The 20,739-nt window shown below is 40.0% G+C and overlaps 1 protein-coding gene across 1 annotated transcript in view; it reads left to right on the top strand.

Annotated features, from left to right (window-relative positions):
• Window positions 1-20,176, top strand: part of pcdh11 (protocadherin 11) — a 98,487-nt gene extending 78,311 nt beyond the window's left edge. Inside the window, exon 4 of the mRNA XM_067248106.1 lies at window positions 19,770-20,176. Coding sequence (XP_067104207.1) covers window positions 19,770-20,176 — 407 coding nt within the window. The remainder of the gene's footprint in view (window positions 1-19,769) is intronic.
• Window positions 20,177-20,739: the final 563 nt, after the last annotated feature.

Raw genomic sequence — 20,739 nt, 5'->3', positions numbered from 1 at the left:
CACCATAGATATATATAAAGGGTAGATGTCTCGTTATGCCACTGCATACTTCTATTCTGTAAAAACATAATTATTAATAAGTATGCAGTGGCATACCGACATCTCTGACGTTGATAACAAACCAAACCGTTTAAAAATCGGTTGAAAATTGAGAAAGTTATGGTCATTTAAAAAGTACATGTAGCATCAACACAATGTTATGGGTAAGCGAGTTGAATGTAGCAAGATGGCCGCCATGTGTGGACGTTCTAGACTCCACCGTAAGACATCTAGTCTTTATATATAGTATCTATGGATTTCACCTCCTCCAGTTTTAGTGTCAGTTGAGCAAATGTGACTGACAATTAAGCATGTTCCAATGCAAACGTTACTTCCAATAGTCGTTTTTATGTGTAGGTGGGGTGGGGGGAAGGGGCAGGGGCAGGGGTGGCAGACATAGTGCAACAGACTTTCTGTCATCGGCTCCTTTGGCTGATAAAATTCGCAACGCAACTTGGGCAAAAGGGGGCCATGCAGAGTTGACAGATTCTATCATGGATGACTTTAGCGTACCGGAGCACCACTGTTTCCCTGCCCTCTGTGAGGGACCAAACCAAGCCGAATAGCTACTCTACAACAAATGGATTCAGTGTTGCCTTGGCGTTTTTGCTGGTGGTGAAGCTCATGTTTTATGCGTTACATTCATTCGACTGTTCAGTGCTGCTTGTGTGTGTCCTTGCCCTAAATTCCTTTGCTATTATAAGCTGAACAGATAAATGGAGGATACATAATCAAATTACAAAACAGCTTTCCCCTCACGCGTTACTGGGCTGGGACGTAAAAAGAATAAAAAACGCCACCTTATTGTTTCTCTATTGTCTGCAGCTGATGAGCTAATCTCTTTGATGTTGTGTCCCTTTCATCATTAAAGCCCCACTGCACCCCAGGCAGCCAAAATATCAACAAAAAAAAACAAAGTTGGGAATATTAATAGTCTGGAAATAATAATTTAACAAAAGGATTAAATCTGTGCCACTCACTGCTGAGAACTAATAGGCCTACAGTATACAGTAAGTTGAAATTCATTAACTGACACCACAGCCTATAATTGGGATAAGCATTGGTGTAAGTCAATGCCATAGATTTGCCCAGTGCCCTCACACAAAATTCATGGGTATTAAAATAAGGTCACTAATGTTGCCCAACCGCAAAGTGGCTGCTAGTATCTGAGCACTTATTGGCTTATTCATTACCCTTATTCGTTTATTGATTATATATTTGAACTCCTAGTAAACACTTTTATTACATTTACGAAAAGAAAGCCTTTCAAGAAGATATTTGATTGAAACAGTATGTTTCTTTCTTACATTGTAAGCCTATAGCTTTAATATTTGTAATGACAGAGAATCATTCTCACAAGCATTCTCAGCATGCATCTGTGGTCTTGATATCATCATTTCTCACAGACATATCAACACCAGCGGTATTTTGGCTGTTTGAGTGTCGAAGCTACAGCACATACTCATAACTTATTTACGGGTCAACTTCGACTTGTATTCACAATGCACCCAGAAGCCCAATGCGAGTATACAATCTGCCTGTTTGCTAACTCTGACTGTGCTACTGCACTGTATATCATGGCCCCGTTCCCAGTCCAGCCAAATGGTGAACACAGGCAATTTAAATTACCCAACTACCAACTTTATTAAAACGTTTCCTTGTGTGACCTACACTATATATTGTGATGAACTGGAAGTTGGCTTGCAGAAACAAGTGTGTTTTCAAAGAACAAACCTTTTACCTTTTTTCCCCCGCAATTGAAAAGGCAAAGTGCTGTCAGGTTCAAGTCCATCTGGGGAACTATGGACCCCCTCTGTCTCTGTTGTGTGCTTTCTTCCAAATATCTGTTGGGCTTGTTTGTTTTGCCCCATCTTTTTCTTGAGAGCTTTGTACGACTGTAAAAGCCACTCCAAAGACTCATTTCCCTCATGTTGCCCTGACAACAGACATGATAAATGGATGGTAAATGGTCACCATGTGGGCTGATGAACAAGCATGTTAATATTGTCTCTTTCTGACCTTTTCATATTCTTGTCTTCTCGGAAGACCTTGGAATATGTTCTAAATGTTTTGAAATGGTGTGTTGTGTGCTGTTTATCGCCAGTGGTGAGGTCCAGCAATCATCGAGAGCAACTCAGCTCTATGATTGCACGCAGCCTTTGAACGAACCTATTCCCAGTTGAATTGATATAGCCTTGGGCCTTTTCACAAAACTCAGTATTTTCATGTGTTCATACAGTACATTCCTGTCGGTGGATAAAAACAGATGAAACTGGTATATGGATGTGTACAATAGCCTATGGTACCTGACTAGAGCATGACAGGAGATCTTAAAGATATCTCATAGAGTATCACAAATTAATAATACTCTATCAGCAAAGACATGATATTATGAACACACACTATTTACATTGACATTTATTCATTTAGCAGAGGCTTTTATCCAAAGCGACTTCCAAGAGAGAGCTTTACAAAAGTGCATAGGTCAATGATGATAAACAAGGAGATATCCCCAAAAACATTAAGCATATACATTGTGAAAAGCAAATAAGTGCCAATAGGAAGAAACATAAGAGCATGTACTTAAACAAATGACAAATTATACAGCATCAACCTCAAAAGTGCAAGAGTGTACCTGTAGGAAAGCAAGCAACAATAATATAATTTACAGCGAGTACAAGTAGTTAAATCAGTTAAAACTAACTAACATGCACTATTACGTGCATGTATATACAGGTCATATCTTAATTCATATATCAACTGTTTTGGTATATTTGCTAGATCTAAAGTATTTTTCTTCTTGTTGAATGTCATTGACAGCGTTTGACATGAAAACCTAAGTTAGCAGTATCAAACCTGTCATATTGTATTTGTAAACAGCTCATAGCATACTCTCGTCTCAGAGCTATAGGAAGGGAGGTACGATTTGACAGCAGACAACACATGCATTTGTAATGCACCATGACTAACAGAAGCTGCCACTTTTTTCTATCACTTTTTTTCTTTTAGAATGTTTTTCTTCAGTGCAAAGCTAAATGAGCAAGCTCTATGCCTTGGACTTGTCCAGTTGGCACTTCGCAGCCCATAGGTCAACAAAAAATGCTGTTGAGTTCAGCTGGAGTCCTGTTCAGGTCATAAGTGTGAAATACATTTACATTCCAGATTTCAGTCCAGATAGGAAAACCTTTGGCTTGTACAAGTTTACGTTTTCAGAGTAAATGTTTCTCATGATAAATTAGCACTGGTTCCCAACATGAACTTTGGCAGATTTGGCTTCGCATGATTCATTGGCTACATTCACAAGTACAAGCTGCGTTTGTGTTGCATGAATATTGATTGATGTTTCAGAGTAGTGGTAGAGGTTCTACGTGCTTTGCCTCAAAGCCCTGTGGAAATCCTGTGGATTCGTGTCCGAGGCTGGATGAAACCCTCAGCACAATGGAACCCTCTGGGAGCTGACGAGATCAAGGGCAGGTGTGAGGACACTAATGAACTATGACCTTTTCTCTCCGTTATCTGACCTTGATCCAGAATTGCTGCCTCAGAATCAGGAGCTTCCGTTAGATCAATTTGATGATGTATGGCTGTCTCTTGGGAAGCCTGGGTTCTTTTACATCAATGCTCAATATTGGTACTTAGAAAGACAAAGCGTGAATTTATCTTCATCAGCGACAAGATAGCTCGTCTCAAGACGTACTGTTGCCATTTTAATTAACAAAACCTCAAAAGTTTGACTAAAAGACGACCTGAAAACTCATAGGCGTGTGGAGTACACACTACGTTTCACACATACACTTTACATAGAACACGGACATCCAACGCAGACATGAAGCTATTCCTTTACTATTTTCAATTCAAGGCATCATCAGTGTACAGCAGCAAGCATCCGATATGTCCCGTACTGTTTAAAGGCATCCACACTTCCGTTAGGGACCAAATCGCCATTGTGTGTTTCCTTGTTGTCGTCTATTGCACCATCCAGGTGGGGGTCTGGAATTGTCACCTTTGGAGGGAGTGAGTGTAAGCAGATGGCAGGCCTTTAGGGTCCATAGCACATTGCCGACACCGAATTACAGTCCAGAGGGAAACGGGATGCCTGATAACCTCCATCCCTTGGTTCCATCTGGTGAATTCTAAGCAAGGACAGCGCATTCAGACATGCAAACCCACAATTGAAATTCTGCAAACCCCATTGTCGAATTGTACGAAGTGTCATGAATTGTGGTATAATGCCATTTTTGGTATTGCTCAGGACATTCGTAAATAATGAGACAGAATGTGGCATAGGTATTTCCATTAAACATTCAAGATACAATTAACTCTTTGGTATGGTTCTTACTGTATCACTCGAATCCTTACTTATCACAGTTGGTATAAACACAGACAGTTCATATCAGAAAACTCTCCATACTGTATATAATCAAAATGTAGATATTTTATATAACTGGTATATACAGGTATACTTTTTCCACCCCAATATTCATGGTGTCAGAAGTGACCTAGAAAGAACAGACCTCAAATGCTTGGCATAGGCTTTGTTGGAGAACAACATACAAAGACAATTGTATTGTCCCCTTACATAAAGTGCTTTGTCATTTTCTGTATGTTCTTGAGGATTCAAATGAGGCTTTCATCACAATAGGACTATCTAATTCCCATTGTTGTAGATCAAGGCTGTGTTCTCAGAAACAAATAGAAAAGAAAGGATCCGGTATCCAATTGCAGCCCCTGTTCTGTCCTCTGGCAGTGTATAATCTAGCTGCATTCATGTTCATGCTAATCACGACATACTCACAACCACAGAATTACCCATGAATACAATTCATGCTGGTATAACTTTACAATGGGCACTGGCAGTAGCCTATGAAGCCATCTATATAAACTGCACAGATATGCTTACGAGGTACACTCATCCATGGTAAACATATTGTCTTGCTTCCCGTGCTTTTGTAGGCCACACGAGGAGTGAGCAACAAAGTGAGGTGCTATCCACTCCTCACACACCCACGTTCAAATCCACACCCACGCACACAGAAGCACTCCCATAAACACACTCTTTAACTCCCTCTCTATTTTCTCTCTCTCACTCACTCTCTCTCTCTCTCTCTCTCTCTCTCTCTCTCTCTCTCTCTCTCTCTCTCTCTCTCTCTCTCTCTCTCTCTCTCTCTCTCTCTCTCTCTCTCTCTCAGACACAAACACACACGCTCTTAAAACCCCAGCGACAGCATGCAGTCACCCAAAACACTATATACACTCATTTGTCTGATGGCGGAAATCCGTCTATCTGTGGGGAGTACAGTAAGCAGACAAGACCTCCACGGCAACAGCAGCTGTTTCCACTTTTGTAATGGCTGTAGGATGTCAGCTCATATTCTGGCTGGTAAAGCTGTCACAAATCATTAATCCAGGCCTGTCTGTGGGGCACTCTGTCAAGTCAGTTTGGACATCAGGGCTAGACGTAAGGGGCACAGTTTAAACGGACGCTTCACGGTTTCACACCCACATCCGCGTTACCTTCCGGAAAACACCTGACTTTACCCAGTGTCTCTTTTGCTTCTGTCAGACTCTGTTATAATTAGCGTTTTGTTCAGTCCATTTGTTAAGTGAGTACTTTCAGTACAACAGAGAGGTTGCTCCGCAACCACAATCTCCTCATAATATATGTTTTAGCTTGCACCCAACGTCAAATCATAATTACAATGTATTGCAAATTGTGTCGACAGAACTCCCAGCTCAACCATTTTTGAGAAGTACAATGTTTCTGAAGACCCCTGTACTCAGACTTTGGCTGTCTTGCTGGTCGGGGACACCATACTTTGGAAACTCGGGAACCACACACCGCTCCTGCAGAGGCGAGAAGTACATCAAGAGGCTTAGCTGTAACATTAGTGCTGCCTTACATGTGAATGCAGTAGGTTCTGGATGCAACAAGACCGAGACTGAAAAATGCATTGGAGGAGACAGGTTGTGCCCTCTACTGGCTACTAGGAGTGAGAGAGAGAACATATTTGGTTGTTTTCCTGTAATTTTATTGGATATGGATATTTCCATCCATCGTGTTGTATGCTGTATTGTAGGGTGAAGAGTACCAACTCCACAGCAAAGGACTACCATCAGCACCTTCTGTGGCAGCAATGATGGGTTGTATGTGGGCATAATAAATGTATTTGTGATATGCAGTTTAGTCTCTAGAACTGTATGTTGGCACAATACAAACAGTGTTGTTTTTAGGCTGTGTTGAAAGTGTGAGCGATTATGCCGTGCTTCAAGGGTATTTTATTTTCATCAATCTTCTTTGCCATCACTGATTATGTGACTTGAGAATCGGAAGAATATAATAATACAAGAATAGAACCATTTAAGGAAGACATACAGTTTGGATTTAGCTCATAATTGCTTTTCAAATGCTTGCTTTGAAAGCAATTAGAAGAAGGAGTAAAAACACTAAACATCCAGATAATCACACCACCATTACAGCTGCAGTATTTACTTATCTGTTGACCCCTGCTTGCTTCATAGGAATAGGACATAAGTGTCCACAGTGGAGTCCAGACCTTGGTTTAGTATGTTTTGCATTCAAGTTGTTAATAGGTTGTTTAGTGCAAAGGTCAACCCCAGCGATTTAAACAGGAGTATATTAAGTGATTGACCTAATTAGGATGGATGGCATCATACCAGCGCCTTCTCGTGTTGGGCCTCATGTAGAGTAATGTAACTAATTAACTTTGCCTTTTTACAGAAAAAAAAAGATCTTTTTTTATTGCTTGACCTTTCATGTTGGCCATTGACAGACTTGTGATCCAGTGCAAATTTCATTGCAGAGACTCATCTTCATTGATCAAATTGAAAACACTGGCGTGGGGTTAAAGAGGGAGCCAAGGAGTTGCACCACGATTTAAGAGATCCGCAACACTAGCTGTGGTGTGTCAACAGGCTTGTGGTTAGCAAAGGTCATTTCATTCATACTGTACATATACTGTATGGCCAGGCTTATTTTTTCCCCAAGAAAATTGCCTTTTAGAAAACAACTCTTGCTTACTCACTGTGGACATGGCAGGATATGCACATAGGTATATGATATACTCCTTTTTGATTATATGAATGAAAAATACTTAATACTTACTTACCCTTACGTACTACTGTTACTTTTTTTTTTTAACTGTAGTTCAGTCATGTAATTTTATTTCTGGTACAGCAAATTTATTTATTTCAACTTAAATAATTGACGTGTTGTTCATGGATCAGTCTTCTCACAGAGAATACAGACACAATCCTTTTATTTTCGTTATTTTTTCATTAAAACCTGAGAAGAAACATCAAAGGCAAACTGGATAAAAATGAATTAATTAACAATGTGGACTGAATGTGTATACAGCAGTCTACATTTGCAAATTACTATTTACCTCGGAATAAGACACTTATCAGAGCCATGCAGACATCACTGCACACCTCAAAAGAAGTTGTGTTGACACGAGAGAAGAAAATGCATGTCTCCCTCAGACAGAATTATCCACTTCACAGGTATTTCCAGTTTACAAAGGCAGACAGCCAGGTTGGAAAATTAATAGTACCTTTTCTTCCTCTGTTGCCAGAGTTTGTTATTCATATTGTGAAGTTAGCTTTCAAAGAAATGTAGTGAAGAACGTATGCAGTGTTTTGGATGATTGTTCTAACTGTTTCCTTTTAATATCAATTCACTGTTCGATATACACTTTCTGTTCCTTTTCTAGAAGGCTGCTGTCAACGAACACCCTGTACTTTGAATTCCAAGCCAGTCGACTTTCAGAAATGGAATCTCTTTCTCTATATGATGTTTAGTTCCTCCCGTAGCATTTCAAGAAATTATCTTCAACAGCAGGTTTGACAATGACAATGAATAACATTTCTTTTAAAAAGGCAATAACCTGAATTGTGCAACAACTTTAAATGGTCATTGTTCTACCTTTATTTTAAAAGGCCTGAAAGAACAGTCCAGTTCAAATTAAATAGATGACTCAGATACAGTAGGCATACCTGTCATTCTTTTTAGTCCCTCACAAAATGAGTGAAACAAGTGAAGTGTTTCCTTAAGCACTGTTCTTATACATACGGTTTGTCCAATATACTACCCCAGCATTCTCTTAAAGGTAAGAAACAGTATGATGTCTGAATACATTACTAATGGATCATGAATAAAAATGTCCAGGGTCACCCAGAAGCAAATTAGTAAATTAGTTTGCAGCTTGCCAAAGAGATAAATGGCCCATACCCAACCTTTCCTAAATCTGTGTTGACTCCCTCAGATCCGACATAAGTAAATAAATTACACAAATAGCATGGGCTGGGAGTAAGATAATGGAACAAAAGCAACGAATCCAGCTAAAGGATGTCAAATGAAATGATGCTGAACACGACATTCAGTCTGTTATAATCTAGCTTTGTCGTGTAATATTTTTAACTGCAGATAAACCTTCAGTAATAAAGGCTGTTTTAAAAAGACAAGATTCTGCTATTGTGATTGCATTCCTTTGGCATTGCTGTCTGAGCTGCAGAGAGCTGAAATGTAGACAATATCAGACCTTTCCAGACACAGATAAAGACAATTTTGTTCCCTAAAGTAAGGTAAAACATGGATAGCCGATTCAATATTATGCCCGTGTTTTGTTGCGACATTCTTCTTCACTTGTGCTTGACATTTCTGGGTTTGAAAGTGCCTATTACAGCTCAACATTGCCATGTCTCACATGAATTCACATTAACACGTTTCCGCTGAAATGGTTTTTTCTGCTCTCCGCAAGTGATGTGGCACTATTATTCTGGTCATGAACAAGCCATCGCAGGTTTAAGACAGAGACAATGCAGAGCTGAGGAAAATTGGCAGATACAAGTAGAAATGTCATACAGGATAGATTCACTCTGGTTACACATATGCAGTAAATTAAAACCCCTGTGGAATTGCATTGCAGTGGAGGCTAATATCATGATTTCAATGGCTGGTCCCACTTCCATTATCATGGCATGGTGAAGAAAATTGTTATTGAAGCTGAGGCAGATAAAAAATGACAGTTAGAGAAGATCTACCTTCCCTCTTTCATTTACTTAAAGACTAAAAGAACAGGTAATCAAAATGTTGCAACAGTCACTCAACTGACTAGAGAAACAGTTTTTTGGTTTGGTTTTTGTTTCTTTTTTGGGGGGGGGATTGGTCTAGACAAACTTTTAATTTCCTCTTTCTCAAATTTTGGCTAACTCCTACATTACCAATATTGCAGATGCTGGATGGAAAAGGATGGGGGTGGGGCTTTTAGGTTGAGAGAATGTCATAAATCAACATTTACCACTGGCTCTGAGCTATTGACTGATGATTCACTGCTGCATCTCCCTTCGCCTTTCAAATGAAACCCAGCGGCAGCGTTGTATGAAACAAACATTTTGCTGATTGACACAGCATCGAGTCGGAGAGGCAACTGTGATTGCAGAGCCTGTCAAAGTTGGTTAATTATTTTTCCCCTATACATTTTGTCATCACAGTATTAACCTTATTCAGACAGTGTCTGAAAGGCATAGGTCAAGTCATGTTGTTTAGTTTTTCTATGTGGTCAATGTATATTTCTGGAGGATGAAGATTAAAACCATTTAATAAACTGTAGTCTACATAAAATTCTTTGGAGTGGAATTGTTCTGACATACTACAGACCTTAAAGGCTATGTTACATGAATTCGGCATTTTGTCTTGATGAGACAAAGTGTTTACTGTGTTTGTGTGTGGTGTCGCCATCATGTAATCATCATAATCCAAACATTTGGATTCACAGCCGTAACTAGTCAGGCAGATTAACTGCATACTCGTAAATCTGTCAGCCTTCAGGCCCAGGCGGACCTTCGTTGTCCAGCCTTGGAGGGGTTAATTGGGTCACTTTCGATAATCACATTAGGGATATTTCCGGAAGAAATATACCTTGCTGAACTCTTGTCTTGATTCGGTCGAACAGGGCCTATGTATTCAATAGCAACTGGGTTCAAATTGAGTTAAGATTTCTTCTTAAATAGCACCTGTAACTACCTGGGACCTGTGTGGGTCTGTAAGTGTGTCCCCATGCTGCGCCCAAGGTCAAAGTAGGAGTAGAGTTTTAATTGAAAATGAAATTGTCTACCTGATGGGTTCAGCTAATTAGCAGAATTAGAGACGAGACTGGAGAGTCTGGGATGGGGCTAATAAAGAGGACAATTCTGTAATGGTAGTTCCCAAAGCCTCTACATGGACAACTAGGCTGTTCTGCAGTGGTGAGTGCACGATTTGGAAGCCAGGTTCCTTCCATTTAGTGGGGCTGCCTTAGCCTGCTAAGCAAGAGTCTAGCCACACCTAGGACTACGCATATGTGGGTCTAGCAAATGTGCACTAGACTAGCATTTTCGGTCAAATTTCCACCCCAATAACAACTTCAGCAAGTGCTTCTTTTACAACAGTCAACTATGCAGCCCCATCCTAGACATTTCCACACCAGTTAATAATAACGAAATGAAACGTATCAGTGTTTCTGTCTTCCCATGGTGAATAGGAAATTATCATAGAAATGGGTACTGGTCTCTTTATACAGTGAGTCACTCAAAATGTCTTGAAATAGACTTGGGGTCTAGTTGCTGGTGATGTCATAGCTAACTGAAAATTGGGGCTGCACTGTACTAGGAATTAATTTAAAGTTGCACATGCCATGCACAACTGCCCCAATGAGTTTGTGACATTTGTGAGGAGGGGCATTAGTGAAGTTGAACCTCCTCCCAATGCCCTCCCTAAGCTCTCTTAATGCATCCTGACATTATGGCCCATCCAGGACGCCAAGCATGAGACCAGACAGAACACAGGGTTTGTGGGGGTGTTTGGGGGTTAGCAGGAGAAGAATAAAGTGTGTGTGTGTGTGTGTGTGTGTGTGTGTGTGTGTGTGTGTGTGTGTGTGTGTGTGTGTGTGTGTGTGTGTGTGTGTGTGTGTGTGTGTGTGTGTGTGTGTGTGGTGATTGGAGACCTTGGGGGCTGGTAGGGACACAAATCAAAAGTGTACAGTGTTAATGTTTGATGTTTGATACTAAAGGCAAAAAGAAAAAAACATTGGGGTCAATGAGTTCCAGGCAGTCTTGGAAGAACAAGCAGTCAAAGGGGATATTTTCTTTGGCTCTTTCCCTGTGGAATGTTCTGCCCTCTAGAGAATTCCCCCTCATCATCGTTGACAAAACCCAATCAGTAGCAACCTACATCCACACAGCATCCTGTTTTTTCTTCTTCTTTTGAAAGTACTTCATTTCAGCATCTGAAAGTTGCTTTGTAAGACAAGAATTGAGTTCAGATAGGTGAAGGTGATAATGATAAAAAGCTTCATAAAAAGGTGCTAACAATATGCACATCAAGGCTCAGCCACTTACTAACAAGAGAAAATAAGGTTTTAGAAAAGTTAATGGAATTACTGATAATTCAGTCTCTTTATGATTATATGACAGATGGATATGAAGAATATACCGTAAGTGGACTGTGCTTGTTAGGTAGTAATTTAAAATAATCTTCTTTTCTTTTGAAAAGTTGATTATACCATTATGTCAAAGTATACTATTCTATTCCTAGACACAGTTGATAACTGAAGTTATGAGAGTTATATATGGTTTGGAGGCAGGAGGCTTTGCCCTCAATTGTTTCCCTGGTACATAGTGACTAGATAGGAATCCTTTCACCCATACAGCATGTGAGTGCTATAGAAGAACACAAGGGGAAAGAAGCAGAATCTTGTCTGATTACTCTGGAGGAATCAAGCCATGTTTGCTGCCCTCTAGATCTCTGACTCTCTGTCTGTCTAACTCTTCCTTACTTTCTTTCTGTCTTTCACTCTGTTGTTGTGCTGAACCATCAATGCCAGTCCTTTGACAAGGAGACTGCACTCACGGCCCACAACACAAGAACCCACAGACAGAAACATTACCACTAACACCAGCATCTTTTTCTGACTAGTAAATAAGGGTGTCTGTCAGCTGCTCCTTGTGTAGTGGAAATGATTGAACTAGGTCTGTGTTTGGGAGGGGGAGAATGACAGTCAATGTCGAAACGCAAAAATTATAGATCAGATTTAATCAAATACACAGTTTGGATGTTTTTTTATGTCTGTTAGTGATACATTTTCTGATTTACCGTCCTTAGTAGCTGATACAAATATATTAAACATGATAAGATTGGAAATTTCATGTTTTTTCTCTCTGAAAGCCATAGCTTTTTCAGAATAACCCCTTTTTAGGGCATTTGGTGGACTTATCACGGGGGTATAAATAGGACAAAATTCATTATTCAAGGAGGTTTGAGTGAAAAATTAATACTTGTCCCCTGAGGAACCACTACACCGCCTCAGAAAAGAAAACCTTTAAAGTGTACATGCGTACTGGGACCAGGAGTGCCTGCCCCTTATATTAACCGTTTTACTACACAACACACTGATACAGCAAATCCTGTATGCAACCACTATTCAGCTAAGCAACTGGTTTACATATACCTTTTCCAGACAGCTTTGCCAATACTGTCAATACGACACATGACTGCTTGTGAGTCAATGCCATATTATTATTCTTTAGGTCATCTTTTTGTGGCCAAAGTGTGTGTGTTTAAGAAGACATCGTTGTCAGATGTGTCAGGGACAAAAAAGGGGAAAAAGTAGAAGCAGACACATAGCGCAGAACAGATCCCTCCGGGCTAGCAACATAAAATATTGCAGTTTCCTAGATCCCTCATGCACTGAAATAATGACAGTGGTGTTGGCGACTTGTTTTCTGCCTGCCAGTTAACAGCTGAAAGATAGACTCGGCTGATGCCTTTGTATCCACTTACTATCTGTCTGACCACAGAGGCAATAACAATAATGTATGGCTAAGGGAAAAAGGAGCTAATCATTAATGACTACAAGATATATAGCATATGCAGTGGTGGCACCTTGTTTATTCCACCTCTTCTTCTCCTCTGCTGGGCCCACAGGATGTAGAGACATGACAGTGAAAGCCGGGGGCAGACCTCAACATTAATTTGATTCATTCTTGGTTTCCTTAATAATTGGGGCCAACAGGTCAGTCTGATGAATTTTCTAGTCACATGATGCATGAAGTTCTAAAACCACATACGAACAATCAGTTTGTATTTGTACATTCAGAGTGTTTGTATCTATGACATTTTTGTAGTTTTGGACCTTTTTGTATACACTGTGGCTGGGTAATGACAATGTATTGTCCAGGCCATATTTTCCAAGGAACACTTAACTTGTTTGGATCAAAAAGCTTCCCTTTTTATCCAGTAGATTGTATATAGAGCTCTTGTATGCTGCAAAGCTTTTTGAAAAACATCAAATCTATTTGTCAGGTTTGTCTTTATCAACCTATTTCCCATTTTTCACCTGAAAGTTTTATGCTTGCTCTCTCTGAGAAATTACGAAATATGGAGATTTAATACGTTCATATGTCTGCAATGAATTTTAAGGGAGGCCTATCTCTTTGTGCTCAACTCTTGGTAAATATGCATTTATGTATTACTTCTTTCTAGTCTGCAACACACATCTACACAACAGCAGTATCCTGAACAAGCTCAGAAAGTCTATCCTAGATGAGTCCTCTTCAGCACTCTCTGCGTCGTCGCGGTGATCAGTGCTGATTGCTGATTGTTATGGTGTTTGCACCTCTCATCTATTCAGCCCATGCTGTGTGTTTGGCCAGCGTTGATTGTGTTGATGTTGACACCGACGGCTGGGCGGCTGACAGAGATTCAGCCCATCCTGAAGACAAGACTAGCCTTCAGACATAATGAAGGAGATGCAATCAGTACCATCACGACCAAACGGAAAAAAAGTCAAGTGGCAGGAATAAAGCTTGTCCGCAATTTGTCTTTATCATTTTTTTCCTCACTCTCCTTCTGTTTCTGTCTCTATCCCCTCTGTCTCCCTATCTTTCTCACTTTCAACTTTTTTGTTGACAGAAATGGTGGTTATGGTGTTGCTGTAGCCTTCGGCTTTGGATGCTATTCATTAAGAAGGCCTAGAAAGTTAGTAGAGGAGGTGGGTGTAGTGCAGTAGATGGGTACATTTACATTCAATTAAACCTATAAGTTCTATTAGGTTTGTTGGTGTTTGAGAGAGGATGGAAGCTTCAACCTGCAACATATATTTAATCAAGAGTAACAAAAAGAGAGAAAAGTGTTTGACACTAGGTGTTCAGGAGAACCTTTCTTTCTTTGTGCACTTTGTCCTTTCTCTCTACTTTGTTATTTGTTTGGGTGTTTTAATCTCAGCCAAGTCAATAATATTCTTTGTTGTTTGAAATTGTGTGTCGGGAAAAAAAAGAACCTCCTCTTTCTGTTGAATGTACCTGTCTGTGACTTTTCTCTCCCGGAGTCCCAGATAAAGTAATCATTAGATGTTGTTTTCTGCCTGCAATTACTTTCAGTTACAACGGGTCAAATGGGAGAGAATAGAGGAAGGGGAGAGAAGGGGACAGAGAGCAGACAAGGCTAGATGGATTGCAGCAGTGGAACTGTATGGGTCCCACAAGTACTGATAAATACGTATGCAGCTCTGAGACCGGCCATTGTGAGGAGAGCCTCGACAAATGCATCAAACGTAATTAGTTCAGAGTATATATGAATGACCTTTTTTGCTCTTATCTCAGGCATATTGTCTTCTTTAAAGGACCCCATTCATTATAGGCGCCTCTATTTGTTTTGGAAATGTGGAAAGAAGGGACAGTGAAAAAGAAATTCTGTGGGGCTTCAAGCTTTTACGGTTTTCTGTTCTGAGTGGCCTGGTTGACTTGCTCAAGTGAATGTGTGGCATGGAACTTCTTCCACTACATTATTTTAGATGTCCTTATACAGTGTCATCTGATATTCCTATCTGGATGTAGCCCCCTCTACCTTAGATCAGCGACACTGTCAAATGCCTCTAGAGCACACATCATTGGAATGCGTCATCATTGAATCACCATGGATTTTATCGTAATTTCATCAGGTTGTCAAGACCTTGATCTCCTCACCTCAGAATAGTTCTTATAGATCATAACGCATGTCACCTTCCACAGTGCATGGGGTCTTTGACCTCAGTGGCACAGCCAAACCCTCTTTCCAACAGCAGCGTTTTATTGCCTCAATTGAATATTTACTCTCACCTGCCCTTGTCACCGTTGACAATGACAGCGCTTGTCATCCCATATTGCTTCCTGTAGGATTATAATCCTCTTTTGGGGGGGTAAAAACCTGAAAATGTAGGAAATCTGTGTTAAATCGGTTTTGCAGGATTTTGTGTTACTAATTTCAATTGTAACTTACTCGTGCCTGCAGGCCAGAACCACACAGAAAGAACCAGCGCACAAATGAACTAATACCTCTAGAACACACCATGCGTGATGATGATACATGTTCATGCTGAAACCAGATGTCTTCTCAAAGCTTGGTAATCGTTGAATGTATCATGAAACCACATGAATCCGAAACCCAAAGTTTTAATCAATCATGAAAGTGACTGAAATAGGAACACTAAGAGAGAGAGTGAGAGAAGGAAAGTGTATCATGTAATACAGTAGGTGGCCTATCTGTGATATATTTGCAGAGATTTAGCTATCCAAGTCATGCTTGTGACATGCAGCATAATGAAAACGTCATCTTGACTATTCTGGAATGGCTGTGAGGTTAAATATCCTCATTATTATTAATGACCGTTCATTTGCCTATCCAGATGCTGAATTTGAGTGGGTGTTAGGCAATGTAAAGTGATAAAGTCTTTGTAATTACAAATTCAATTATTTCCTTTCAAAATTCATTGTGTTTGACAGAATGGGATTCCGTTAATCGCTGGTGAGTGTTTCTTTCTTCGACACACAACCAAAGCCTGTCTAACCCGAGTACTTGCATATTTGCCATTTCACAACTAAAGTAAGTAAGGTAAAGTCTATCATTTACACATACTTTTCATCCCATGACACAAAATACCTTAGAAAACACTCTCTTCTTGTTGAACTTGAACCACCTGACATTGACATGTTGAGGCGTGTAAAGGTTCTCTTTATGACTCTCAAATGTCAGGGAGACCCTGCCATGTTATGTTGTTAGCCATCCTTCAGAGTGAAACAGCATAGTCTTGAATACAAAGCATCTGCTTGAATAAAGTTCTTCCTATGTCTCACCTTAGACACTTGCTAGTTAGAAGAATGCATTTTATGTCATTTCAATAGAATACAATTAATTTAAATGAAGCAATCAAATGGGAATGACAATTTCATTATGACTATACTAGACATACAGAAGGAAAGTTGTTGTTGCTGTCAGAATACAGTCAGTATCTTCATTAACTTTACTACCTAACTGTGTTCAGGGAATCTAATGTCCTAAATCCATGCAATTATCTATTTGATTAGCAATAATGAGTTGGTGCATGCTAACATGATGAGTTGAATTATGGTATGTGTGCAAGTCTTAATGTGAATCTCATCAAGATATAACTAGCTTTGAGGGTAAATAGCTTGTCATTGTAAATATCCCTTTCAGGGACCTGATATAACAGCTTAAAAGGGTCTTTGTTAACAAACTCCAGTAATGTGCAGCTATTGTATAGTTTTCAATGTAAAAAAAAAAAGCCCAATGAATACAATTATTGAGTTGATGGATTATTAGTGTAACTGTATAGTGTAGGAGAGGTCCTGTAGATAGATAAAGCAACATTTTCCTTATATCCAAAAAGTAGACAGTACTAAACCTTTTGGGATTTATTATGGGGTGGCTTACTCTGATGATGACATTGTTTCAGACCTACAGTACAGTAACAGTACACGTTAACTAATACGTGGACTATCATGCACCATGTTGTCAGTAAACTTGCATTTGCTTGGATACATGAGCTGTGTTGATCCTCAACACATTGCCTGACAGTCCTTATGGTGCTGAAACTCAATGGAGAATAAATATTTTCACATCCTTTGGCAACTGTTTCATACGGTACTTCTTTTAATAAATCTTTACACATGGACGCTTGAAGAATGTCTGCCACGGACTTTACTGTGGAGAACGGAAGGTCAAAAAAAGGTGGATGCAGCAGTGTTCAATAGCTAGTTTGGCTCGGCTATGTGTCGATGTTGCAGAACAAGGTTGCCATGGGCTACTGCTGTGGGATCACCTTGCCGAAGACCTTAGATCCACTTGTAGTCAGGAACTGTGCCACAAGGAAGTTTAGACTATAGAAACACAACAAACATGGATAGTGTATTGTTCTATTATCTCACAAAGACTTTACAGGTCTTGTAATTTCATATTTACAGTTTTAAGGGATCGGTGATGTTAATTGTGTTGACAGCAACTCAACGCTCAAAAAGCAGTTAGCTGCCATGAACACTGAGACAAACAAATTGCTGGCATGAACACTAAACGTGCTGGCGGAGTCATGTTGTAGGACAATGGTACAGTAGGAGACATTCCACCCTGTAATCATTTTAGATAAAGCGGATGATTCAGATTAAAACCATTAGGGTTTGTGTTCTGCCATGGAATCTTTTATACAAATGATCTTCTGAAAGGGACAGAGAGGCCTTCACAGCTATGTGGGATCAGTGGCATCAGCATGGTGCGCTTCCTCTCAAAAGCTCCACGGGGGTAATGTTATTTGCCCTGAATACAAAAGGCACTTAGGCAACGTCAGAAGGAGCGGTTCGCCTCTGGTTGACGAAAGCAGCCGGAGCTGTCAGCAACATCAGTCAAGCGATCGTCCCAGCGGAGTAGTGACTGATACAGACTAGGCTACATCTCTTTGGAAGCTGTTTTAATGTGAAATATCACTTGCAAAAATAGAAGCACTTCTGGCTGTTGACACAATTCGCCTGACAGCCCATGTTGTAAGTTCGTGGCGTTTGCACCTGGGGAAGCTCTGAAGCACCAGACACCTTTCACGTATTATGTAATTACAGACAATCACCTTCCTTTGTACTGAACTTAATGTCTTTTAGGGTGGAAAAGTGCTCTTGTAGCCCCCCCAAAAAATCATGAAGGCCTTGTTTTGTATGTGCTTGTGTGCATGCCTTGGTGTGTTTGTGGGTGCAATGGTTTGCTAGACAATGTGTGCAGTGTAATAATGAGGGAATTTTAATGTTGAAAAATGCTATGGAAACACAACAACAGCAGAAACCTCAGAAAGATTGAGTCAGGGAATAGTAAGGACTTGGCTGAGGCTAATTGTGCTTGCTCAGAGAAGGGTGAGCAGCATCATTTTAGCCTTAATGAAGGTAGTGACCCTCTGAAAGGTGACACATTTACCGCTCCACAGATTTACACACACAGGGGCTCAAAAGGCTGAGTTCAATATGGAGAGGACAGATTTGACATCATGTGGAGACTCCAAATATATCCTGGATAATTTATATCAGGTGGCTCATTTTCAGCTGTTTTCGTAATTAAAATACATTGCTTTTGTACTGCTCAGGCTGCAATTACAGTGTTTCACTGTAACATAACAATACCAGCATATGTTTTAATTGTAGACTGCTTTTTTGCCGCAATATACTAAACAATATATAAACTAGTTAGTTTTATAGACTTTAAAAAACAATAAACACAGTGGAAGGAAAAAAATCTCTTCAAATGACTGGGGAATAGAATTAAACAGAGCATGCACAACTTATAATGGAGGGAACTCATAGGCCTAGGACCATTCAATTATTGATTGCGTTCTTACTTATGCAAATATGCTAAATTATTTCTATGTGACAGCTTGAAGCTGAAGCCTAGAGGACTGATGTGATGTTCAAGCAAGGACCTCTCTTTTCTTAGGCAGATAGGAAACATAACATTGTGGGCTCCTATTTGCCTTGGTGCATACTGTTTTACATTCTAATTATCTGAGTTGACAGGCTTTATTGCTTGGGCTCAATGGTGAGGCCTCTTCCTAGACTCATTTCACATGTGTTGTCAGCGAAGGCATAATGAGATAAGATAGTTTGAGTGCCTTGCTTTCCAGTCCTCTCCTCTGGATGCAAATCAAATACAGTCCTCATAACTATATTTGTTGTACCTCAAATGTCAAAAACGCTAACACAAATTCGAAAGAGGCAGGGCTTGGTTGTGATACGGTCATGTTCAGTGTTTGAGTTATTTACATTTAGTCATTTTTTTAAGTTATCTTAATTGACCAGATTTATCTCAAAGTCAAACGAGATCTGAGGAAAAGCAAGCCGTGTCATGATGACAGGGTTAAAAATAAACAACAATTTGTTAAAATGTTCATTAAATATTTAATACGGCTAAGACAATCGCAGACAAAAACAACTGAGACAGTTTTTTCTAGATTTAATTAAGCTACAGGGAATTCATTGCATATTGTAGGTAAACAGTTGGAGCCATGGGAATACCAATGAAAATTAAATGTTCTGGTGGTGTTTTTCTCATTTCAAGATGAATCAAACATTTATTACAGCCTTTCATTTCTCTAAAAGGTTGACATTTGCAGGTCAGCCTTAAATAAGTGTGTAACTTTATTATATCAACTTTTGTATTTCATTTAGGTGATTCCCCTCATTCTCTATCCCTCTTTGGCTTTTCATCTCATAACAGTTTATCTCAATGACAGTAGTGTACTTTAGTGTGTGTGGGTGTTTTAGTTTGTATGTGTTTTCTCATTTTTCTCAATGTATTCCTGTTTTATTACACAGTTAACTAAGCTTATCTCTGTTCTTGCTTCTTTTTTCTCGTTTCCTAATTGCCTTTGCAGCCATTGAAGTGAACCTGCAGAAAGCCTTGGCAGAAGCCTCAGAGACCTGCACCCAGGAATGTCTGATCCTTGGCCACTCCGACAGCTGCTGGATGCCCCCAGCCCTGACCCAGTTCCAGACGTCCACCACCACCATCACCCTGCCTTCCTTCGGCTTCCAGCAGAGCTGGGCCCGAGGAGGCAAGATGGACGGGCGTCACACCTTGGGCCGGTCAGTACCCAAGGACGATCTGGACAAAGGAATCAACCGTCCGCAGTTCTATAACACGTTGGAGAGACACTGCACCAGCAAGAAAGCAGAGCCAGTCAAGGTCATACCTCTGGCCAGCTTCACTTCACCTGGACAGCAGACTTCTCCTTCCTCCACTGGAGGCAGCGCCTCCTTCATGCACGAGCACCAGTTGTAAGGTCAGCAGTGACGTCAACTCCACCATGTAAACTGTAAGGCTCTACACATCCGCAGTGACATGTCTCAGATATTCTGATTAGCGTGTGTGTGTGTGTGTGTGTTTTGAGAAACAAATATGGACAAAACATTTAATTGCTATGTGTTGCATAAGAAGAGAGCTTGATGCTGGTTGTTAAAAAATATATAGTGCAAAAAAAACATGGAATAAATATAAAAGACTAACCATTAAAAGGAAAATCTAAATATTTGTTGAAATCCAATGTATGTACATTGTATAAATGGTAGTTCTATACCAAAGTAGTGTCTTTGCAGAAAAGATGAGAAAATGTCATATGTCCCAGTTTGATAGTTCACATATCCAGTAAAAGGATGTTTTGCATCATGTGCATTGGAATTGGCTTGGTAGACATATTGTTAAACAATTGACTATATGTACAGATAATCAAATGCAAATGCAGTGTTTTCTTGTTGAGTGAGCTGTAACTGGCTTTATGTTATTTGTGAACACCAGGTGAATAGTGCATCTATCCACATTTCTGGTGACATATTGCTTAGCATATT

The sequence above is a fragment of the Osmerus mordax genome, chromosome 12 (genome assembly GCF_038355195.1).
Source record: "Osmerus mordax isolate fOsmMor3 chromosome 12, fOsmMor3.pri, whole genome shotgun sequence".
Taxonomy (NCBI): Eukaryota; Metazoa; Chordata; class Actinopteri; order Osmeriformes; family Osmeridae; genus Osmerus; species Osmerus mordax.
The sequence above is the reverse complement of the archived record's forward strand: the minus strand, read 5'-3'. Positions and strand labels throughout refer to the sequence as shown.